At 41.8% G+C, this 25,479-nt stretch overlaps 2 protein-coding genes across 7 annotated transcripts in view; one reads left to right on the top strand and one right to left on the bottom strand.

Annotated features, from left to right (window-relative positions):
- The window catches only part of mapre2 (microtubule-associated protein, RP/EB family, member 2), a 53,833-nt gene extending 51,394 nt beyond the window's left edge, over positions 1–2,439 (top strand). For all 5 annotated transcript variants that reach the window (XM_088919300.1, XM_088919301.1, XM_088919302.1 and 2 more), the window contains one exon: positions 1,175–2,439. In XM_088919300.1, the coding sequence (XP_088775426.1) occupies positions 1,175–1,261 (87 nt within the window). In that variant the 3' untranslated portion in view covers positions 1,262–2,439. The remainder of the gene's footprint in view (positions 1–1,174) is intronic.
- Positions 2,440–3,994: 1,555 nt separating this feature from the next.
- LOC148831856 (ethanolaminephosphotransferase 1-like) lies at positions 3,995–22,865 on the bottom strand. 2 transcript variants are annotated; one of them, XM_088919296.1, is made up of 10 exons: positions 22,553–22,865; positions 20,235–20,303; positions 18,301–18,409; positions 16,389–16,463; positions 15,439–15,704; positions 12,325–12,433; positions 9,915–9,963; positions 9,153–9,333; positions 8,703–8,885; positions 3,995–5,899 (listed from the first exon to the last, which is right to left on the bottom strand). In XM_088919296.1, exons 1-10 carry the CDS (start codon positions 22,607–22,609, stop codon positions 5,825–5,827), a joined length of 1,173 nt encoding a protein of 390 aa, XP_088775422.1. In that variant the 5' UTR covers positions 22,610–22,865; the 3' UTR covers positions 3,995–5,824. The 2 variants fall into 2 exon arrangements, with proteins under 2 accessions (XP_088775422.1, XP_088775423.1); XM_088919297.1 differs by lacking the exon at positions 22,553–22,865 and adding an exon at positions 21,319–21,531.
- Positions 22,866–25,479: the final 2,614 nt, after the last annotated feature.

Here is a 25,479-nt window from a genome sequence, read left to right as displayed (position 1 = left end):
TACCAAAAAATCCTGAAGGAGAATGTCCGGCTGTCTGTTCGTGACCTCAAGCTGAAGCGCACTTGGGTTCTGCAGCAGGACAATGATCCAAAACACACCAGCAAGTCCACCTCTGAATGGCTTAAGAAAACAAAATGAAGACTTTGGAGTGGCCTAGTCAAAGTCCTGACCTGAATCCCATTGAGATGTTGTGTCATGACCTTAAAAAAGCAGTTAAGGCTCGAAAACCCTCCAATGTGGCTGAATTACAACAATTCTGCAAAGATGAGTGGGCCAAAATTCCTCCACAGCGCTGTAAAAGACTCATTGCCAGTTATTGCAAATGCTTGATTGCAGTTGTTGCTGCTAAGGGTAGCCCAGCCAGTTATTAGGTTTAGGGGGCAATCACTTTTTCACACAGGGCCATGTAGGTTTGGATTTTTTTTTTCCCTTAATAATAAAAACCTCCATTTAAAAACTGCATTTTGTGTTTACTTGTGTTATCTTTGTCTAATATTTCAATTTGTTTGATGATCTGAAACATTTCAGTGTGACAAACATGCACAAAAATAAGAAATCAGGAAGGGGGCAAACACTTTTTCACACCACTGTATATGCTGTCTTACTGAAGTACATAAACCCGTTTAAAGGTAGGTAACTGGTATTATGGCATTATGTTCTCCCAGTAGGTTGTCTGATTAGCCACTTGTCCCTGAATCTAGCCCTTTGCGTCAAAAGTGTAAGCATTGCGCAAAGCCCAGGACCGATGGAGTGTCTGTGCAGCGCAGAATCCAGTGTCTGTGTTTCCTCACGGAACTCCAGCGCTGCCGTCGCTTAGAGTCGTGCGCTGACAGGCAAGCAGACTGCACTGCTCTGCCTTGTCCTGCTCCAGTGCTGTAGGTTTCATACAGGGCCCGGGCGGGTGGAAGTTAAATGAGTTATGTAAGTGGACGGGCAGCTGAGGGGCAATACTGTCAGCTAGTGAGAGAATTTTGTAATTGCAGTTATAATCTGAGCCCAGCACTGGGGAATCGCTGTAACAGAATAAGGATTGTTTCGGGGTCGTTTTTCAAACTCGTCAGGCACGTCAAAGATGATATTTTTGGTACGTGTGGGGAAGGCTGAATTCTGTCCTTGGCTCGGCTCGGCTCGGCTCGGCCCGGTCCGGCTTGACTGCTCGCTGTTGTTCCCGCAGGAGGCGGCAGGCGAGCATCACGAAGACCAGGATCAGCATCCCCACGAGGAGGCGCAGCAGCAGGAGCAGGAGCAGGAGGAGTACTGACCACAGCCCCCCCCCACCATCGCCCCCTGCATTTTGTGAGAACTTTTTTATGCTTTTTTTTTTGTCTTCTCCTGAAGAACGCGCACACAGGCGGCCTCGAGAGAAGAGGGTTAAGTTCGGTCCCATCGTCAAACATTCATGTGCTACCGCGACTGTCGGTTCAATGCCTGCATCTGGTTTTTTTTCCCCGATCGCTTCGTCAAGAAGCAGCAGTCAGCTTTGAGCAATGCTGGATGCTTCCAGGGCTGTGTGGTCCAGCCACTGCAGCATGGAGAAGATTTGTTCAGAGCTCAGGTAAGGGGATACATTGACTTTAGGACAGCTAGTTGACGTTATTAGCTTGTCATCCATTGCTGTAAGCTATAAAATTCACTCCTTCATTTTTTCTTTACATTTTCACATATCAGTTCATTAATATTATTGATGAAAGGCAATAAGCCTGGCCAAAAGGCTAGTTCTGACTCATCTATGTCTCCCTCGAGAAGCTACTGCAAGAAGCTTAATTGCGGGAAAACCATGCTCTCATAGATTTGCAAATAAAATAGCTTTGCATACAGAAAGTTGTGTATGTTAATCATTAGAAGTGACTTAATTTGTTTCACAGGAGGGAAAATAAAATACACGCTCTGAATAAATCTACTGCAGCCACGAGTCTTTCAATCAGGAAGCAAAATGAAGATGTATGAGATTCACTGTTGTAGACTTTGTAATCACAAGTTCCGGGATGTAACCTGTAAATTCATTTATAAGAAAGCCACATGTATTTTAATTTGTAACCACAGGTCCAGGGAAGTCATGTTACTAGTACGTTCACGTTGGGTGATTTACCATAATACAGTATTCCAGTAAACTGTTTTTTATTAATTTTGTTTTTCCTAAGTATGCATTTGCTGTTACTTTAACTCAGTAGCTCACCATCATGCTTTGGTTATACAGTATATTACATGTAAACTGAAAAGGAATGTAAACAAATGTACTGTTTATAGTTATAAATAGCAAAGAAGAAAAAGTATTGGGGAGCCCTTAGATGCAAGAGATGTCTTACTCAGATGTATCTCATTTTACGTTACCCACAATTTGTTGCATGGTAGAATTGGTAGACTCTTTGTCTTTGATTATGTGAATAACTTGACCTGCTTTTATCTTTTTACATATTTAATAAAAAACTATATGTTAAATGATTTGTGTTCTGTAAATGGCATACATTCCAAAACTGGAATACAGGTATTTGTGAAAGGTTTCCTTTCTCTACATACTGTATCACACAAGAACCTTACCGTACTGTATAGTTCTTGATCATTTTCTCAAGGCCTAGCAGATCTGGATGAATTTTGCATTACTCTTGTCATTTATGTAATTAATATAAGCAATAAATTCAGTGGTATACGTCTAATCAATGATACATTAACCACAGCAGACAGACAACCTTCAATTAAATCATCTCTTTCAAGTGTGTTATGACCCTTTTCTCTAAATAATTAAAAGGCTAAAAACCTTTTGAATCAACACTTGTGTTTTATATAATGAACTATATAGATAACTTATGACATTTTTTTGCAAAATTGCTGAAGCTATTTGTGTATTCAATAATATCTTTAAAAAATAAGCCTTTTATCGGTTTTCTTTTTGTAAGGGGCACATTCCTGAGAAACATTCCTTTTTTTGTTCGAAATTAAATGTGCCAAGAGGCAGCGTTCAACACGTGTCACTATTACCGTCTTTGAAGAGTGGTATTTTCAGATATTTTTTTTCCTCAGGAACCCTCTGGCAGATCTGAAATCTGTTCTTTAATGTCTGAGCCGCTCTTCATTCATGTAGTCACTGCCAGATCGCTGTTTAAAGCTGTTAGCAGCATGAGCATGATAGTTCTGCTCTCAATATTTCAGAAACAGTTTTCATCTGCAACTTAAGAGGACATGCTATAAGTGCTATAAGGTGATAAAGATGGAGTGGTAGCAGGAGCTACAGTAGTATTTCAAACAAAGATGGTATTCTATTGCATGGTAATATTTATCGTTCAGTGCTGTGCAGCTGATCCAGGGTGTTGAAAGTAGCTTTTTGCCGTGTTCCCACGTGCAGCGTTTACAAGCCTTTGTGCAAATATGATGAGTCAGGAAAAAAAGGAAGAAGGCATTTAACCCATTATGCTTATCAGACATCTTTTCCAGACTATTTAAATGCTGCAATTAACTCCAAATGCTAAATTCTGGATGTTAGTTTCTTTCCGTACATATGGAGTTACTCTGGCCTTATCATTAGGAAGTCATGGGTTCAAATCCTGGTTACTGCTGTTGTAGCAGAGTACCTCACTCAGATTGCTTCAGTGACATGTTTAACTCACCAGGTTGTTTTTTTACAAGAGAATGTGTTTGATAATTGCCCTATCTAGTTCAATAAAGGTTTATTACTACTATACTGTGAGTTAGTAAAACAATATCCTGTTATCCTAAATGGTGGGGCACATCATTTCCATTTACTGTATGTCCTCTGGTCCTGCTCTGCGTCTAGAGTTTGTTGAAGGCTTGGCTTAGACAAACACTTTTCTTTCTTACAGATTAGGAAGATTCATTTTCTTTCGCTAAATGATATACCTTTCCATCCTAGTATCATTCTAGTTTATTTTCTCTGCACTATTTCTCTTTTTTTGTAGTGCGGTAACTAAAGCCAAACACAGGATAGTGCCTGTGATCTTACTAATTTATTAAACAGAATAATCCAAACTTAGTCAAAGACAATTTTTTACCGTTTTATTATATATTTCATTTCTTTCATCTTTTAAGTTACATAAAACATGAAACAAATTTTTTTTTAAGGAAAAATAGGGTAAAACAGCTTGTCACCACTACCAAAATTATGAATATATGTATATTACAGGGTAAAACATTTTTTTAAGGAAGAATAAAGATGTATTGTGTAGGTATTCTATACATCAGTGCAAGAAAACTGCACATCTCAAAAATGACTGGAAGCCTTAACTTTATATTGACAGAGGAATATAAATACTTTTACAGATGCCTTTTTATTACAGTTCTAAAACCAGACTACTGTTCCTGTTACCAGAATAAATTAAATGTAGTGTGCATATGTCCTTGTGCTGTAGCAGAGAACCACTGGCCATGTAATATTGTCTCAATGCTTTAAACTTCATTACATTCAGAAAATGTCCTAATCCATGCAAGATAAGAGTGGTATCCCTTTTGCCACCTCCTGTTTTGGAAGTAGTATTTTGTGAAAGTGCAGATTTATTTGCATTCCGTAAAGATCATGACCACAGTACTGAGAAAGGCTTGAAATTATTTAATAATCGATTTGTACAGTATGTTTACTTATGCTGAAGAAGACGGAGGTACTGGAGAGCTGTCTTGTTCTTTTTTTTTTTTTCCTGTCTACACATTTGGGCCTGGTCTTGCTTGGATGGATTGTTCCCAGCCCATCGGAGCGTAAGAAGACAAAGGACATCCACACAGACACCCCAGATTATAAGAAAATCTTCATTATTCATCTACTGTTTTTTTTATGCTATCTAAAAAAATAACACTTAAAATTAAACAAGAGCAACAATTCCTTCATCTGAGTGATGGGGGAAATCCTTCTCGAATTTTGGATGTTAATATGTTTTGGCAAAAAAACATCCCTAAAGACACAAAATGTTGCTTCCTACTTTTCTTTTCGGATGGCGTGAATATCTTGAGATGTACAGTAGGACTGATTTAATTTCAAGCGGCTTATTAAGGAAACATCTGGAGGGAACCGCACCTAACAGAAGGTTTGGTGCCCGTTCTGATAGCCTTGATCTTTTCAAATTAAAAGTAATATGGGATGAAGCAGAGATATTCCAAAGTCAAACAATCCCGTACCTAATGCCTAGTATGATTCCTAAATGTGCCTTTTTAAAAAGAATCGCCATGCCTTATTCACCGGGAGTAAGGAATATCGTCTCCAGGGAATGCTAATGGGTTCTGGAAGTAGCCGATAAGTCAAAATGAAATGGCTAAAACGAAATTCATGAGAACTAGGTCTCTGCTCTAAAAATACACTTCAGCTCATTTTTTTAAGTTCCCATGAAGCTGGAGTTCGTGTGGGTTGTTTCAGCTCGTCTGTGCTATGCGTTTCTCAGATGTTGGCAGTAGAATGCTGTTCACAGCCAACAATGTAGCTGCTTATTAGGAATGAGAAAACTACCCTTGCCAAAAGCCATGATCTTGACTTGCACTCATTCGTAAATTATCTATTTGCAGCATTATGTAAATATTATTTCTAAAACTATTAACGGAATACAGATGTTTCCCAGAGAGCACACTCTTTCCTGGCTGTTAGAGCGCATATGCTCTTCACAGACTTTCACTTTAGAATCTGTATTTCGCTTACCTGAGAAGTAACCATGCTTTTCCACCCAAGACAACTAGTAACAGCTGTCATGGATGCCTCCTCCACAAAAACAAGGATTCTAGATCTGCGTTTTCTTTTGTAAACCCTTTGGTCGTAACAGCGTCAGTAAGTGTTCCAGTTTATAGCTCTGTAGCATCAGTGCAAGGAAGAATCTTCAGTGCCTGTGTTAGTCCATTAATGTGCTGACTTCTGATAACGTTTCTCCAGAGAGAAGACATAGATGTTCAAGTGGTCGCCCAACTGTTTGCCCTGCAAACAGAAATAACACTTAATACTCTTATTAAAAAAAATGACACTTCATTTAGTAACATTGTGCCTAAATGATTGTAATGACACTGATTGTGCACCAAGTTTCCATGAGATGCTTGGTCTGACAAGAGCCGGTTCTACTCCTCAGGGGGTCACAGGGTCTTGTTTTCATTGGACCAGAAGGTCTCAATTACTAAATTGGCATAATTGATCAACTGGAAAGGCAGTTGGAGTTTTCTCATGAAGGCTTGAAAAAGGCATGCATGTGATTCAGGCGATACTGCATTTTTAGCATTTTGAAACCCATGGGCGGGGGATTAAATTCTGTCTCCGGCTGAATCCAGCATGAGGCTGCCAAAGAAACGGCGCACTCAGCTGGAGCAAACCCAGGAGAGGCTGCAGTGCTGTAGGTCAGCTTGGGCCACGGCTCCCCTCCTCCCCCAGGACGGTTGCTGTGTCAGCGGGTATTTTGGTCCAGCCCAGCTCATTTCTGCCTTCAGTGGGGCGGTTTGCCACCTGCTCCAGACTCCTCAGGTGCTTGAGAGAGACAAGACAGCCAGCTGACCCACGGGCTCTCCGGTAGGGGGGAGCTGGACCACCGTCCCTTAAAACAGCAAGTTTGACACCGCTGACCTAAAACATGGTTCTCTCACCCGCGGCTCGGAGGGCCCGTGTTCCTGCAGGTTGTCACTCCGGCTCTGCTTGTAATCGCTTAAATCAGCTCACTGTGCCCTTAACTGCTTCCAGTTCAGCTTTTTCCGGCTCTCCTGGTGCTGGGACTTTAAAAAAGGCCTCACGGCCTGACAGATGCACCAGGCCAGCGGGGTCTCGCCGGCGCAAAGTCCGTTTTCCCTCGAGGCTGAGACCTCAAGGTGCCTGCTAGCACGTGGTTCCTGCAGCCGGGTGCTGTCGCAGCAGTGGTGTCTGCCGCTCCGCTCTTCCAGCTTGTCAGCTTGTCTCCTTTCTTTAAACACCAGCGCAGCCCCTTCCCTGCCCCCCTGTTCATCTGAGCATTCAGCAGTGTTCAATCTCAGCTGAGTCACAACGGAAAAGGCCAGTACACTCCTCCCTACATTTTGCTTCTGGGCTTATTTCCCACCTCCCTAAAAAAACACATTCAGGTAATTGACTGAAGCTCAGTGTCTTCCCCCCTGTCTGAGGACCTTTTGACTTTGAGGATGAAGCATCACTGTATTACATTGTATTACATTTCATCCGAAGGACAGAGCCTTTTTTTACGGTATAGTGTCCCCCTCACTATACTGAGGCATTAGGACCCACACAGACTGCAGGGTGAGCGCCCCCTACTGGTCCCACTAACACCTCTTCCAGCAGCAACCTTAGTTTTTCCCAGGAGGTCTCCCATCCAGATCCTGACCAGGCTCACACCTGCTGAGCTTCAGTGGGCTGCCAGGTGTGAGTTGCAGAGTGATATAGCTGCTGGCATAGATGGGCCAGGTTAGTAAAAAACGTCAGAAGGATGAATTACTTCAAGCAACAATGGTTTTGTATACATTGGCTTTTCTTTCCAATTCTACTTGATCTTTGTTTTTGCTGTAGCCTATTGTTATTTTAAGATTAAAAAACTGCTTGGTCTAAGCTCTTAGTGCACAATCGCACAAACATGCCCTCACTGTTCATGCGGAAACAGCTGCTGGCTGTCTGTACACCTGGACAGGCGAATCCCCCCCCGTGCTGTACTGTGTGCTGCACTTTGGGCTCCTACTATACAATCGACAGGCTCCTGACTGTGCACGCTGGCCGCTGCAAGACTACAGTATGTGGTGCTAATCACGAGGCAGAAATGCCTTACAACTGTCCACGCCTAGTTAATCTGCAGTGGCTGCTGAAAACCAGACTGAACCCAGCCTATCCAGTCCTCCACGACAGTGGCCCTTGTCACCTCTCTGATCTCCTGACACTACGTTCCTTTACGGTGACTGAGTGACGGTAATTCTGGGATGCTCCTTCTCTCTGCCACTTCGTGGACTGGCTTTATGACTCTCAGTTCCTCTACAGTTTCAAAATACAAATAAGCCGGTATGAGGTCACCAGTGTGATCGATGGTGGGTCAAGCGCCGATTTCAGAGGCCTGTGCCTTGACAGGGCAGGACTTTCTCTTTGTCGAGCAGAAGGACTCGGGGCTTGCGTTGTGTGTAATTTAGTGCTGTCATGTACACTGTGTGGATCATTTTGCCACATAATTGATGCCATTGCCTCACAAGACCAGAGACCGTACTAATTAAACATTCTGGGGGAAAGATGACTTGCTGGGAGGACATTTCTACGATAACCCTCCACTTTGGACATATGGAAGCACTTTCCCTGCGGTGGAAGAGAGAAGCGCTGTGAACAAAAACTCATTTTTTTGTTCCCTAGTGCAAACTCTCGGGGGCTCAGTGCTGCACTGTCATAGTGTAAGCCAACGTGCGTGTCGAATTTCTACGTGCTTTTAATCAGACATTCAAAAACCATGCAAGTCATGCCTTTCAAGCTGAAATCTGAAAAGATAAGAAAAACTAGAAAACTTTCTTTTGAAATCTGTTTTTTTCTGGGGGGAACTAGCAAATAAAAATAGAGCAGGCTATGCAATGTTGTAATTAGGGTAAGAAATCCTTCATGCTCTACATAATCTTAGTTTAGAACCATCTAATATGTTCATGGTTTTATAGTGAAATTATGTCATGGCTATATGCGATTTGTCAAAGGGTATTTGAAAAGGGGCACTATATAGTAAAATGTCAAATACAGTGACACTGAAGGCATAGGAGACGTACTTGTCTAGGACAATCCACGTACTTACCACACACACTCCATAGTGGACGTGGGCTGCTGTCACTAGCACAGTGTAGCCCACAAGCACAAGAATCTCGCTCTTCACCACAAGTCCTGTTGACACGCCAATGGTGATCACGGATAAGGGAAGCAAGAGCCAGTGAAAGGCCTCTGATCTTGTACTTGTCATCTGGCAGATAATAAGTCTGCACTGTGAAGGAAAGAGAAAACAGTATCAAAGTAAACCAAAAATGGCAAGCTAAATCTCATAGATTTGGTGATCATTCTGTGCAACCCTGGTGTCTGGAGTATCTTCTACTGGGAAGTTTTCAACTCTGCTCAAGAAGTTCGTCTAAAGCCCGAGGAAAGTAGGGGAAAAAAATTCACCAAAGCTTGCTTTGTTTTTTTGTTTTTTGGAGCTGCTGTATGTTGGTGGCTAAGTCCGCAGTTTTCCCAAAGGGGAAGAGACGCGTCTTACTGTAACATTGGAGAAGGCGACTCCCGTCATCCACAGGAACAGCCTGGGGTGTTGAGCCAGGACATCGCCAGGTGAAGCCATCACCCAGGCGGTGAGCAAGGCGAAGAGCAGGCAGGGGGAGAGCAGCGGGAGGAGGCCTTCGTAGGTGGAGCTCCTTTTAATCGTCCGGTTCTTGCGTGCCCTGGAGATACACAGCACCCTGCATGAAACCTGGCACCGGACTTCGCTCGAAAGGTGTGTTTGAGGCCGCGTTCGTTCGGTCAGTGAATTGTGGGTTTTTCAAGGATGCCGGAACTGGCCGATTTCATGGATGTTGTCCTGTTGGGCTTATTTGATGAAATGAAGTGCCCTACGAAGTCAGGATCCCTGCAAGGATCATAAACTCTCCACTACAATGCCAGCCCTGTTCCGGAGTGGGATTGTGTGGTCGACTTTGAATGGCGATTATTTTATGGATTGACTGACAGATCAACAGGCTTCTTCACGGTGAGTCACTTTATACTCTGTAGCCCCATGATGTGAACACAGGATATCTGCATGGGTACACCGTATAACTGCCTGAAATATAGATTAATGAAGTACTTTACAGACGTGAGGGAACATAGTAACTGCTCTAAAATGAACAAAAGAAAGCTCTCTACAGAGACCTGCAGAATAACAGATTTACCACAGCAGCTGCAGTAACATGTTCAGAAATGTACTGTAGAACCCACTCCAGAAAACCTTTTCTTTGGGAAAGTGAACTGTTTAAATCATACTCACTGGTAAATATTGTAAAGAGTCTGTGGCATGGAGAGAAATGCACTGCAGCCTGGAAAAGAGACAAAGCCCCTTACCATCAGTGGACACCTTCACAGTTAACGGCACTGAGATTCTTGCTGGCCACAGAGGTGCTCCCTAGACACGGACAAATGTCCTTAAAGACAGCTACAGGCTTGCAAAAACTCTTGCCAGAAATCAGAGAAAAGGCTGGTAACAGTACATGGATCTTCATTTAGCTTTCATTTAAAGGTAAAGCTCATAACACCTACAGTTAAAAAGAAAACACATCTGGTCTCTGTATTTAAGGGATTTCTTCTGTACTATTAGAATGAAGTTGACTCTTGAACTCTAGAAAACACTTAAGGATTTTGCAGAAAAGATTAAGTTAAGGAACAGTCTTTAAAAAAGTGGAATTAAGGGTACATAGGACAAAACGATATGCTCCAGAGAGCATAACTTAATCTGACCTCAAAAGAACTTGCTTATTTTAAAGTGCAAGGATGGTGTGAGCGGAGAATATTCCACAACTGCAACCAAATGGGTAACGTGAATTCTTAGGATGAATGTCGTTTTACGTGGTTCAGATTAATTTCATTCCATAATTGAAAAAAATATTTTTTGTCTTAACATCACAAAATGACAGCGACAGCAACATATATTGTTATATTATATTATAACATATATGTTATATTATATTATAACATATAATATAGGCAGCACAGTGGCGCAGTGGTTAGCATTGCTGCTCACAGCACTGGGGCCCTGGGTTCAGCTCCTGGGGAGCTATCTATGTGGTGTTTGTGTCCTCTGGATGCTTTCCTCCCATAGTCCAAAGACATGCTGGTAGGTTAATTGGCTTCTGGGAAAATTGGCACTGGTGTGTCTGTTTTTTTGTCCGTGTCTGCGTGTGCCCTGCGATGGACTGGTGTCCCATCAGGGTGTATCCTGTCTTGCCCCCATTGCTTGCTGGGACAGGCTCTGACTGCTCTGCGACCCTGTACCTATACTAGATAAAGCGCTTAGAAAATGGGTGGGTGGATATAATAATACGCCATCATATCAGTGTATTCCTAACGAGTTTGGAATCCTGCTCTTGGAAAAAACACAAAATTAATTCCGAAATGGCAACAGTGCACTGAAATATTAAAAGCTTTTACTCTTCTCTCCCAGAAGCCACAGGCTACACTGACATCAGGCAGCAGCTCTGTAAAATAAGGGCCGTGCTGATGTGCTGCTGAGTTACATAACCCAGCTCTGAGGAACTGCTAATACGAGTCAGATGAGCTCAGAGCTGTGGCTCCTACAGCCAAGCCAGCTGCTTCTCATTTCAGCAGACGTCAGAGAAAACAGCGTTTCTACGAGCTCGACTTCAGTTTCCTGTTGAAAGAAACAGTTTGCTTCAGGCGCAGAACAATTTGACAGGAATTTAAATGGGGGCTACTAATGACTCCATTATGACACACCAAGAAGGTGATCAGCAAAAAAAGTCAGGATTGTCCTGTAGTAAAATTGAAGAGTTTGCAGGATCTCACAACAACAGCCGTAACCGTTCCAAGTGCGTCTAAACACGCTGGGGGGACTGATGATCTTGGAGTACACTTAAACTGAAGTTTAAACTGCATGCAATCTTGATTTATGTCACAGCACAAAAACCTTCTGGTTCTTATGCTGTGACATAAATCAAAAAGAATATCATTTTGTCATTGCTTGTTCAAGAAAACATGCGTGAAAGTAAAAGGAATTTCCTCAACAGATGTTGTCTGTTCGTGCCTCAGACCAGATTTGAAGTTGATGATGCCACCTGGTGTTCAGCGCTGTAACTGAATTGCCATCTCATCAATACAGGCCAGTTCCTTTTCACCCTCCCGTTTTCTAGCCTCCTCATCGAGCAGGACTGTGGGGGAGCCAGTGCCTACACCCTGCATGGGGGTGCCTGTCCATTGCAAGGCACAGGCCCAGACACACACAAAGACAGACACCCTCACACCAGGGCCAGTTTTCTCACAGCCTACCAGGGTGTTTTTGGACTGTGGGAGGAAACCGGAGGAGCCGGAAGAAACCCACACAAACACAGGGAGAACATGCAAACTCCACCCAGACAGCACTCCAGGAATTAAACAGCGCCCCCGCGCTGTGAGGCAGCAATGCTAACCACTGCACTTCTGTGCTATCCAGTTCCTTTTAAATGAATTGTAAAATACCCGAATTTTATGGATAAAGCTTTTTCTTTGCACTGTTTTTAAATTCAATCCAGAACCAAAAATTCATGAAATATTGAATAATATCCTGAACATTAGCTGACAAAAAGTAACAAGGAATACAGCAGAGAGAGAGAGAGAACAGAACATAAAATGAGACCCAAAATAGTAGAGAGAGAGAAAGGACGTAGTGACAGAAGAGTGAGACTTACCTATGACCATGGCTATTAGGATATCCGCAAAGAAATACCCAAAGGGTAATGGCCTATACCATGCTTCTACTCCAACTACAGCCGTCAGCAGATACACCCCTGTTAATGTCTACAGAGGGAAGAAAAACAATTTCAAGAGGGTTGTATTCTCAGACATGTCATTCGTGCACAATCTTTCTGGAACCCCAACATTGCATGAGCTTTTTTTTCCCCCGGAACAGACATCGCGGTTCTTGAAAAGTTCTATCTGCTCTGCAAACCAGGTGAATTTAAATGAGGCTCTGTTAGAGCCTCTCACAACAGCACATTCTATGAAATCAAACATCTATCGAGCGCGTGTAGCAGTAGGCAGATCTCTCTACTATAAAGGACGATACTTGGTTTTTCAGAACTTCCTGTACAAAGACCTTTCTGAACTCTCTGTAAAATTCTGTACAAATAGGTACGATCTAAATTAATCTGTCCACAGTGACTCACTCAAAAATTATTATAATTATTGGTACACTCAGATTATCATGTGGTATCTTAAATGATTGAGCATGACATTTCTATATAAGTATCAGAGCTTACTTACAAGTTTGAGTCTATGACATTTAAAGATGTATTTTAAGACTTCAGCCAATGAAGCTACAGCCAATGAAGTAAAATGATCCAAACTATTGCTCAACCATCAACATACCAACTTCTGTATCTGCTATTAAAATATGCCCTCACAGCCTACAGCCATACTTACCTCAAAACATCCATTTAAGTATTGCCATAAGACATCAAGAGTAGGCTGCTATTATTAAATAGATATACATAAAAGCAGTAGGATTTTTTTTTATGTTGTTGCTCATGGATAATTGACAGACAGTTGCATTTGTGTGTTGTAATCCCCTAACGCTATGCAAATCATGATATTAAATGTCCTTTTGAGGTGAACCTCAGTGTTTGCAGAAGGATGCACTTTTTTTTTAAAGATCAACCCTGCTTGATTGCCAGTTCTTGAATAGGATTCAATTAAAGCATATTTCAATACTTATACAAAAAGAATTATACACATTAAATACAAGCTAAGCTGTGAAGCGTGATGAGCTAAAAACAGATGTTGAATAAATAATTCAGAGACAACCCTCTCCTTCTTATTATTAGGGTACTGTAGTCTATTGAAGAGAGATTACCTTTCCACTTAATGCATTCTACAACATTTTTCTTTGCTCTGCCTTTAGCTTCTTATAAAATTCAATATTGCATTTTCTTTACATTTTCATTAAATGGGGTTTAATACTTCTGTTTAATACTTCGGTTAATCAACTTTCTTCACTCCCAAAGGCATATTCAAGGTCCTTGAAATGTATTTATTCCCTTTTCTTGATCTGGGCCATTCTGTGCCATGGTCTTCATGTTGAATCTTTGCTCGAAATTCTATACCTGACCGAAAGACCTTTCGGAGACAGGTTCCGTATATTTATTTGAAATTATGTGAAACACTATTGCTGTACACAGCCCAAAGCCATTCTGCGAATGCTGTGGCTTGACAAAGTAACTTTGTGCACTTAAATTAATTTAGGCTTGTAAAAGCAAAAGGAGTGAATACTTCATTTAACTTCTTTCATCAGTAAATGGATTCAGTTTGAGCATTCACGTTTTGATAAAAAATATTCAAATGTTCACTCAAAAATGAATATATATATAAATAACCTTTGTAAAAGAGATCATTCTACTGTGTACAGAAAAGTGAGACATTCAAAAGAAACATGGCATGGAATACCATAACCCATGAAAACAAGCTGTACCAGCCTTGCTTCTCATTCCCTAACAGTCTGTTTATTAAGGAGCTTTTTGCTTCCATCAGCCACATGCCTTCCTGTTAGGATATATGTGGAGGCGCTGTTCCATTCATTTAAGGCAACTTAAGAAATGAGTGGCTGCCTGGTTTTCATAACTCTGTCAACTGCTATTTTCATATGAAAAGAGTTCCGTGAAAGACATAGAATACAAAATAACTGATACCCAAAAATGAACTCTAGCAATCATTTTCTGTGCTTATGTACCAGTTGTATCTTTAAGTACAGGTAACATTATTTATCCATCCATGCACTTTCCAACCACTTTACCCAGCACGAGGTCACAGGATGGCAAGGATACACCCTGGATGGGATGCCAGTCCATCACAGAGTAGACACACAGACACAGACTCGCACACACTCACACTAGGACCAGTTTTCCCAGAAGCCAGTTCACCTACAGGTATGTCTTTGGATTGTGGGAGGAAACCCATGTGAACAGAGAGAGATCACAGATAGTGCCCAAGGACTTGAACCCAGGGCCCCGGCACTGTGAGCCAGTAATTCTAACCACCACACCACCACGCCACCCAGGGACTTTATGATGTGAATGATTTATGTGCTAGGAAATGTAAATTAAATAAATATTAAAATTGAACGTTTACTTTTAACTGTAATCCTAAGATAAGTCAATTCATTCAAGTATTCTCTGCTAGAGTTTGAGCTGCTTTAGCTCGAAGTGGGTAGGCATCAGAAATGAAAACAGTTTTTAATGGTAGAGTGCTTGTCAGAGCAGGCCACAGCTAAGTCCAAGCACAGTCCCATTCAGTCCCAGCTCTCCGTCAAAAGGTCACATAGACCGTTAACTGCATAAGAGGGGTTAATGCGTTACAGAGTGAATGACCAACGGTCTATCAATACAATTACCCTCACGGACTTGAAGACGTTCTATAATGGACTGTGTTGTGCCCTCCCTGGTACGTGCAAACACAGGCTAACACCTGTTGGTAAGCATGTAAACCACGTTATAAACACGAGACAAAATGGGCGCCGCTAAAGAGGCTGAATGCTAAGGGGGTCCACGGCAAAAACAGTAACTTGTATTTTCTGCCCTGCTTTGCCGAAGTTAATCTCTGACCCACATTTCGTCCATTTCATTGTTGCACCGTCAAATCATTTTCTCTTGATCAGAACGTGTAAATACGGTCTGGTCTGGATCAGGGTGACCACAGCCAATGGATGAATTTCAAAGGAATTGTTCAAGCGTAAAAATCGTAGAGGTTTTGTATGATTTTTACCAACGTCAAAAACCGAAGCCCCACAAGAAGTGATCCTGGGTGCTTACCACTTGACTGATGTCGTATCCCCAGGGGAGGAAGAGCACGCCAGTGTTGTATTTCTCCCAGTGAGAAAGCAAGAAGGTGAAGAGGATGATCCACAGCACGTAGTAAAAGGTGTAGGCGGACACAGATCTTCCCGGACTGATCCCGAACACGGAGAACAGGGACAGGGTGAAGATGGAGGTGGCCCAGCTGTCCAGCCCGTGGTCAAACAGCTCTCCCAGAGGGCTGCTGGACTGGGTTCTCCGGGCATGCTTCCCGTCTATGGAATCTGAAGAGGAGGCACACAGCTTGCTCACAAGCGGGAACACAAGCTCTAACCCAAGGCCATTCCAGTGATTACAGTATATTCCCAACCGACCCCGTCGGCTGCACTCCGAAAGCTCTCTGGCGCTTGGAACATGTCAGCAGGCCTACATAGACGCGCCATGGAGATCTGGGCTCTCGCAATTCAATTTGTTTTGGATTTGATTCGGTTCTATTTGATTAAGTTGCGATGTCTGAAAACAATAATCTCCTTGATGCAGCACAAAAGGATAAATCATTAAAAGGTAATCAGGGAAGAAGGCCGGTCCAGACTATTTATTTTTCCTGAGCATCTTTTGCCCCACCACAGGAAACAGGAAAAGGGATTCATGCCAGTAACTGCCCTGTAATTATGCACTTCGAGTGACTGTGGAAGAACTGCTTTAAAATTAGTTTTTAGAATGACCACTGCTCCATCTGTGTGTCTGGTTCTGTTATAGTCTGTTGAACCTCCCATATCATGTCAATTACCATCTTATTTTACATTTTAAAGCATCTTGGTACAGGTAGCTTTGAGACAGACAATCCATTTAAAACCTTTAGGGTATTTTTAAAGCTAAACATTTATACGGAAAATAGTGGCAGTGATTAATCACACATTTCGTCTTTTCGTTTTGCCCACATTTCCACATGTAGTCATTCGCCTTACCTAAAGCATAAGCAGAGAATGTAGTAAGGCCCGACACTCCCCACACCCAGCCTGGGATATGTTGTGAACCGAGATCTGAAAATAACATACTTTTAGCATGGTCCTTTTTTACAGTTACTTGTTCAGTCAAACATTTGTTACACTAGATCATGAAGGAATGCGCTAATAAATACTAACTGCAAGCCAGCAAAAATCACCGAAGAATGCTGCAATCAAGTACCTATCCCTACTGCAATTCAGAAAGGAAACAGATGCCTTGATAGAGGGCTTCCAACACGGCTTCAGATAAAATAAAGGATTAAAAGCCAGTCAATATGTGAAGAACATTTTAAACACAGAGAACTTAATCACATTAAAATCCCATGTGCCAGAGTGAACCATCACAAATGTCATGAGTCTCATTAATTCTTTCTCCATTATCTCCCAGCTCTTGATATTAGTACTATATTTGATGTGATATTGCCAAAACTAGCCCTCAATCAGATGGTGAGAAAACAGTTTATGGATCTATGTCACTCTGACTGGCCTAATGAAGACCTTTTTTTGTGCTGGGCTTACAAGTGAAGACTTTTACATTAACAGTTTGTACAAACTTCAACTGCAACAGCTTTTTGTGTACTGTGTACAAGTTTGTAGAATTATCTGCCAGATCCCATAGGTTCATCCACGGTGGCTTTTATAATGTAGGTTTGAATTTTATGAAAATAATTTATCATTGTATTGTAAAAATTGTATATTTTATTTTACTGTGGTATCCAGTGTTTTAATCAGTTTAAAACATTTTGTAGCATATCTTTTCTTTCTGTCTTTGCCATTTTTTAATCATTCTTTATTTTTGTGACTTTCTCAACATAAAAGGTGCTATAAGAATAAAGTTTATATTGTAGATAGCTTTCCATTACCACTTTGTGAGATCCTGAGAATGAAAAACTCTCACCCCACGGTCTGTGTGGGTCCTAATGCCCCTGTATAGTGAGGGGGACACTATACTGTAAAAAGACACCGTCCTTCAGATGAGATGTAAAACAGAGGTCCTGGCTCTCTGTGGTCATTCTCGAAAAGAGTAGGGATTTACCTACGGTTACCCCGGTTATCTGGTCAAATTTCCCTCCTGGCCTTTACCAATCGTGGCCTCCCAATAATCCCCATCTGTGAACTGGCTTAATCACTGTCCTTCTCCCCACTGAGAGCTGGTGTGTGGTGAGTGTACTGGTGCACAATGGCTGCTGTCGCATCATCCAGGTGGGGCTACACACTGGTGATGGTGGAGGAGGGGAGTCCCCATTACCTGTGAAGCGCTTTAAGTGGAGGGTCCAGAAAAGTGCTATACAAGTGTAAGGAATTACTTGTCAGATATAATGGTAAGAAACAAGACACGTAGCATAGAAATTGTTCAGTTGAGATTTTACAGTTATTCAGTTCTGTCCCCCCAGAGCATAAAAGGCTTTCAAAATCTGTCTCATTCCTAGCTTTTGACAGTTGCTCACCGTATTCAAACCATCTGAAAGAGACAGATCTCGTGCTTTTAACACTGCCAGCAGCATGCAAACTGCACAGGCACATTGTTCACAAACTGAAAACAAAACATGTCTTGTTGTTTGATTTAGAAAGTTGACTATTATAATATGTGAAGTGCAAGAGCCTGTGAAACATACTGTAACTGTGAGAGGGGAATTGTGCTGAAAATCGGCAGAAACATGTTGTAACAGAAATAGTTATTGTTTGATGACCTACATACTTTAGGAAATAATATTAAAACTGTCCTGTTGGTGACCTAAGAGCTTAAACACCTAGTACACATGGTCACATTATTTCTGGACTCTATTATAGTTCACAGCCGATGAAATGAGACACTGCGACACAAAATCCTTTAAGCAGCAGAAATAACACATTAATGGCTGAGCTGCTTTACCTGATGCTTTGTAATCCCAGTCATAACAACACAACAGGAAGTAATTTATTAGAATCAGCAAAAATCCACTGAAAGTTAATAAATTAGGCGCAATCCACAAAGGTACAGCCTGCAATAAATGGAAACAGTTATTAGACCACATGACTTGCATCCTAAATTTCAACACCATGATGGAAAATACAGCATCCATCTCCACTGAAGAATTTAATGACATTCACAAAAACAATGGAAGGTTATATAACTGGAAGAGGAGCCTGAATTCACCAATTAAACCCCAGACTGTACATCTATACAGAATGCTTATTCACAAATGTGTTTTTTAAAACTTGTATAACACAATGTTACAGCTATTTAATCACGGTATTGACAATGAGCACTGTTGTTAACTGTAGCTTACAGACGTTTGCTCTTGTAGGCGATGACTTAGAAACCTGAAATGCAAAGACACAGCTGTCATGTGTGAATGTCCTCATTGCCTTGTAACAGGAGCTACGGACAGTGTACACATCACACCTCCTACAATACTCTTCAAACAGACCGGAAATAATACTGGAACCAAAGCTCAGCTCTGTCCCTTCCTCTCCTCTCCCATTCTAAGACACTGGACAACATCGGAAATTCTTCTTCGGAAAAACAAACCTTTTTTTTTTCATTTCTAAAATTGTAATTTAAAGTTGTTGGTGGACCCAAGAGCTTGGTTTACCAACTCATTGACAATAAAACTCGATATCCCTGCTCATTTAAATGTGTGGGATGATTATGAATGCAGAATTACATTCATAAAGGTAGCATCCTTCAGGAAATACTGTATCTGTAATCAACTGTTTTCAGGGCTATCAAATCAAATTAATTAAGAAACCTTTGGTCTTCTCTCTGGATTCAAATGTCTTATCCTCTAAAATGGCTTTTAAGAAGCCTGTTATGAAAAAGGTTAGAATCATTAACCTTTTACCAGTTCTACAGTATAATTTCATTTCAGTGGTATTAAGGTGTCTCTGATCCTCAGAATTCTAAGGAAAAGGAAAAAAAAATACTTTATACAAATATTGTACATAAGAGCTCATCTAATCAGATTGTAATAGCAGTGATTCTCAGTAACTGTGAAAAACAGGAACAAGCCACTCTTCCACAGAAGGAATCTGTGGTCCTCTAGCCATTCCAGCCCCACATACCATAAGAAACCAGACTAAAAACCACAGAAATACCACATCTGCCTGACCAGTGTACTGGGCACCCGACTCGTCGCCCTTGGACTGAGATGGAAGGTGACTTGTATTCCAATAATAGAACCTGTGTTCCACAGGCCACCCAAGTGGATACTGGCATGTACAGGGATTTAAAGGGGATGCTTTCTTTCTGAGTCTCTGGCCAATTAAAATAAACGTAGAGTAAAATACTGTGTAAGACTGAAAGTCTGACCCTAGCCTGATTAGAGAAATTGTTTAACTTACAATAATTATAGCAGGTATAACAATAAAATAATCATCATCATTTATGCACTATTATGTTCTCTGGAAATATAATAATATCTTATTTAGAAAATATTTTATTTTTTGTAGAGAAAATATGATAATTCAGCAGTCATTAAAAATCCCCCCCCTACATTTTCCACTTGAACCTGTTATCCATTTTATGACTTCTGTTTCTAACCCGACACCTTTTCAATCTTGAGAACCACCTAGGAGACTGACTTTCTTTTTTCCTGAATTCATTATTTAACAAACTTTGTGTGCTCCAAACAACCTTTTTTTAAATAATGCCCTCTTGATGATGGCACAAAAATACCAATTCAGATGACTTGAACACATATGAATTCACCACCATTACCAAAATGGGTCAGCGGGAACCCCTGCCCTCTATTGGTAGCAGAAACTTGTACTAAAATGTGACTGTATAAGTGGGTTTCAGGCTGAAGTCGGACAAAGCTGACTTACCTTCACCATCCGGTTCCACAGGTGCTGCATGATGTACACTGAGAGAGGATTGGTATCCACAGCGCTGTACTGTAAGACAGAGAACAGGCACCACTGGTCTGAAGCCACGACATACCAGAGCTCTGGGGAATGCTCTGCATTCTGTGTCCTTTCGCCTCTGAACAAGGCAGGCAGGCGTTAGTTACTGCTATCCAACCTTTCTAGAAGAAAGCTGAGAAGCCTTTTAAAACTCGGAAGCGAAGTTGGGCGGCACAGTTAGCACTGCTGCCTTGCAGCGCTAGGGCCCTGGGTTCAATTCTGGACCTGGGGTGCTGTCTGTGTGGAGCTCGCATGTTCTCCACAGGTTTCCTCTGGGGAGCTCCGGTGCCCCCCAACAGTCCAAAGACAGAGTGGCTGGTGGAGTGGCTCGTGGGAACACTGGCCCAGTTGTGGGTGCGTGCCCTGCAGGGTGTACCCTGCCTTACAACTCTTGCTTGCTGGGATAGACTCCTGCTCCCCCCTGTAGTCCTGAACTGGATGAAGTGCTCAGAAAACGGGTGGATGGAAGTGAAGTTTCTCAGGCTATATTTTAGCACTGATGACAAAGCAAATGCATTTGAAACGACGCAGTTCATCGAAGGCTTGTCCTTCCACAAATCTTCTCACTTGTCGCCAACATTCAGTACTGAGCTCCAGTGAGCTGAGCCGGGACTCTGGGGAGCAGCTGCAACACAGCAGGCATCAAATCCTAATCCCCCAAACCCCCCCCCCGGCAATTTCCAGCCAAACTGACCAGATGGAAAAAATAAATAAAATAAGAAACACAATGTCCTGAAGGGTCACTAGGATTTGCTCTGATAGCTCTGTGAAATAAATCGGACGCGCATTAAGAGCAGGGCTGTCTCCAAATATATTTCCTGGCCTTTTCTCAATTTTATGTTTTCTCCCATCAGCCTCCAACAACCAAGAATATTCAGGCACGACGGAAAAATCTGTAGCAGACTAGAGAGAGAAAAAAACAGCGCACGGCGGCCACAAGGGGGTGCGTCTATTGTCAAGATGCGATGTCGGTAGTACCACAACATCCATCCGCGCGTATTCTTACCGCTTCATCCAGTTCAGGCTGGCGAGGCAGCCACAGCCTATCCCAGCAAGGCGGGGTGTGACTCTGGACGGGACGTCGGTGCATCGCAGAACACACACAAGCACCAACACCTCAGACTCGCACACGGTCATACTCGGGCCAGTCTTCCCAGGAGCCAACTGACCTACCGGTATGTCTTTAGCTGTGGGAGGAAACCCACACAAACACGAGCAAAACACAGGAACGCCACACAGACAGCAACCCCAGGTGAGGCAGCGTGTCTGTGTCTGAGTCTGTGTGTGCCCTGCGGAAGATAAATGCAGGCTCTCTTTTTTTCTTCTTTTTCCACCTCCAATAGTACCAACACAATGAAAAAAAAATGATCCACCAATTATACTGAACGTGGCCTACATTATTTTGCACTACCGGTTGAAAAGTCAATACTTGAAACACTGCACTAAGTACTGACCCGACATCCTGAGACTTATTTCTAGGGAATGTGAGAGCTGACAGAACTCATGGTAGTGTGGTCTTTACCTTTCGTAGTTGTGTTGTGTGCAATCCAGTGGTGAAATGCTTACTCTTTCACCCAGATTACACAGTATTATCACTTTACATGACTAGAAATCAACAAGGACTAAAAAGCGAAAGCATTTCCATGTAACTTGAAATAAAAGCTTACATGTCGGTTATTGGTGACACAATGGCCCGACAGTCGCCCGGGGAAGTCAAGTGGCGTGAAAATTCAGGGAATGTACAGTACGATGACATTCTTTCCAAAGATGATTAAAATTACTATTACTATTAACGTAGACCCTTAACGTCTTATTTTAAACGTGTGACAATCCAGCGCCGTAGTTACCACACCCACAATTATTATATCCCGAAATACAGATGTCCCGGGACGATCACAAAAGCATTTCCAAAGACCGGAGGCGGCTAATTATAAAAGAGGGATATTCTGAGTCGTCGCTCACAATGTTTTCGGATTGCCCATTCTTACAGTCTAAGCTGTTCAATTCATTCTTTATCTCCGATTTGCTTTTATTTTTTAATCAGCCCTTATAAAATAGAAATAATAAATATATATATGTCTATTTCCAATATCGCAATCCAGTTTAATTGCGCGTTAGCTTGGCTCCTACGATTTTTCACGATTTCTGTATCTTGTCTTTAGGGAACACCATAACAGCATGAAAACTGATCGCTGTTTCTGAATCAAACAAGATTGTACCCCGATTTGTTATGCTTTTACCTTATATTTGTCGAACCCGGCCAGTTGCTGCGGCGACACATAATGGTAGTCAAACATGATCCCTGCGCTTTGCAGCTCGCCAGTTTCCAGCAGGATCTCCGACCCTGGCGAAGCGTCACCACAGTTGAAGCTGTCAGGACCGCAGCTGCCTGCAACCTCACAGCAGCTATCAACTTAAGGCATCGGCTGCGTCACTTCCTGAGGAGAAACCAGGTGGAAAAAAACCCTGGCTTGCTCACCCCAGCTGGATTTGGGGTTTTTTATGCTGCTGTCACTCCTGTGCGGCAGCTGTGCGACCGCGTCTTCTGTGGTCGCGTCATGCGTGATGGCACCAACACGTCGGCACCGGGTCACTTCATGGAGACATCGCCGGGAGACGGAGCTTAGCTGTATATCATGACTGCGGACCGCGGTGCCTCAGGCTCCTTGTCTATTTTGTCGTCCAAAAACAGACATTTTCTGTCTGATGATCCGCCTCTTCACCACGAATTGGTGGATAACAGCTGAAAGCTCAGCAAACGATTAAAAAACATTTACACACTGTGTGTAAAACATTTTGAGCAGATAAATGGTATTTTATGGATCAATATTTACTATAATTGTTACAGATTATTATCAAAAGCAATTTATTCAACGATGTTTTTTTTACAAATAAAACCATCTGTCATTGGTTGTCACAGCAGCAGAATCAGTGTTTCCTAAACTTATCATGGATGTAAGGATTTGTATTGTTACAGTGAGTCTGAGTCGGAGAAGTCTATGGTGAATATAAAGTTTTTTCCTTCCTTCCTTTTAAGTTGCAAATGTTCTGAGACCCAGTAACAGATAACTAGTTTTGGAAACCTGTAGTTATTGTGAATATTTTTAGGCTTCCGGTTTTTAAAGACTAGACAACCTGGAAACTCCATACTGAAACTTTGAGCTCACAAAGACAAATATAAGCCATTATCTTAGTGACAACAAATTCAGTGTCAACCAAGATGGAAACCAGACCTGCAAATTCAAAGCTCAAAACAACATTGCATTTCTGTAGTTACAATGACATTTAGCAGACTTCATCAACAACCAAATATTTGGGGAAAAAATGCTTTAGAAACATTGTTATGGTAAGTTTTATCTATAATGGGTTATAACGTTTTGAGAAAAGCAGCTCTTCACACAAGCAGCTTCTGCTAAAATGCTGTCCGAGCACTGAACTGCAAACTTTATAGTCGTAACTCTCACTAATTGGAACACTGTAAGTGATAATGGATAGCTGTGTAAACAAAGCTGGCTCTTAGCAGCCATTTTCTTTTTCTGGATTTCGAGATTTCAAGCCGTAAAACTAAATCCCACTGTTGAAAAAACATTTTCCAATTCAGTCTGTAGTGTTACGATGGTTTCAATTTACTCAAATAATTAGGAACTGGGAAAGTGAACTCAAGGCATACCTTATAGCCACTGCCTTATGGGGACAAACAAAATTATGAATACAGCAATAAATATACAAAATAAATCAATAAAATAGTTATATTTATGATTCAATCTCCCATGATACGCACAATTGATCAATCGTTCAGGGTTTACAAAATACTGAAAATAGCAGGTCTAGATTACATTACCTCGTGAATACGATTACGTCAACATTCACACATTAAGACTATTTTCCTGAATTCCACTTGATCAAACTTCTTCCTGTACCCACTACAACTGTGCTCCTACACCACTACATACACCATACCTCCGACAATTGAATATAAGCCGAATTTGAACTTAAAACTGTACTTAATTGTTGTTGTTCTAATTGATATTCGCCATATTATTTTGCACTGTTTTGCTCTGTTTATGTACTTTTGCACAGTTTTTAACGGATATGGGTACTGCTGCACTGGTACCATACTGTTGTTTACACTGTTATTGTTATTGTGTTTTCTGTCTATTTTCTTGTCTGCTGTTCTACGTATATGTGCTGCACCTGAGAGAAACACTTTTCATTATGCTATGCACCTGTGTAAGTATAATGAAAAATACAGTTGAATTGAATTGCATCATGTTTGAAATAGCAGGTTAATTTTCGTTATTAAACATTATAACTGGATCTGGCTGCAGCTGTCCACTCCTTGTCCTCAGCTCTGTGCCGAAGGAGTTCCAGCTGAAGCAGGGACAGCTGAGTAGGGCCTCATGTTGAAGATGGCTCCTCAGATTGCACGTGAATGAACTTGGGTACAGCGGCAATTGAGACATAGATAGAAAGAACATTAGAAAGCCCATTTGCCTGTAATCAGTAGTTGCTATTCTGAATATTCTGTGATATTCAGTGGTGCTGACAAAAGTTTGACTGTGTTATTCCATTGATCAGGCACAACTACAATTGGGAGCTTGTGGAAAAATGTCTGTTGTTGCAGATGAAGTCTTGAATAGAATTAGGTTTATACAGGTCTCTCATTCAGGCAGATACTTTCAGCTAAGTTTGTTCCAGTTGTTCAAGCAATGGTGGATGCAGTCAAGTGATTAGTTAGCCGTCAGGTTGCCAAGGTTTCAAGAGTCACAGGGCTTCTCAGACTGTTGTGTAGAGCCTTTCCAGGTGCATCGTTGCAGGTAGAGATGGGTTGTGATATCAACAGACGTAATGTTCATGTCATGGGGCAGCTTCCTCCTCGGTGAATCACTCTGGCCTTGACAATGGATTTGTAACAGATCACAAGCTGGGATTCAAGTCAGATGTCTCCTCTTTTGGAGAAGAAGACTGTAAATTATGGAGAAGAAGAGTCCACTTTATGACGTCCCGATTTCTATTAACCAGTCAGCCCTTCCTATCGGCCAGCCCCTCATCTCCATCTCCCCAGTATTCCTAAGAACCTGACTTAAAGTAGTTAAGTAGTGCCAGGGTAATTTTCCCATCAAGACAAGAGAAACATTGCGCAATTTCTGAGCAGTTAATTCAAAGT

The sequence above is a fragment of the Atractosteus spatula genome, chromosome 6 (genome assembly GCF_055471065.1).
Source record: "Atractosteus spatula isolate fAtrSpa1 chromosome 6, fAtrSpa1.hap1, whole genome shotgun sequence".
In the NCBI taxonomy this organism is placed as follows: domain Eukaryota; kingdom Metazoa; phylum Chordata; class Actinopteri; order Semionotiformes; family Lepisosteidae; genus Atractosteus; species Atractosteus spatula.
Note: the sequence above shows the minus strand (reverse complement) of the source record. Positions and strands in the feature narration are given on the sequence as shown.

Bases quoted from the DNA above. Each gene is read 5' to 3' on its own strand.
- LOC148831856 (XM_088919297.1), bottom strand. From the start codon at position 21,402: ATGCACCGACGTCCCGTCCAGAGTCACACCCCGCCTTGCTGGGATAGG. The intron at 9,964-12,324 runs GTAAGTCTCACT...TCTCTTTTCCAG, and splicing joins CCTAATAGCCATGGTCATAG to GCTGCAGTGCATTTCTCTCC. The intron at 8,886-9,152 runs GTAAGACGCGTC...TTTCCTTCACAG, and splicing joins TCGCCTTCTCCAATGTTACA to TGCAGACTTATTATCTGCCA.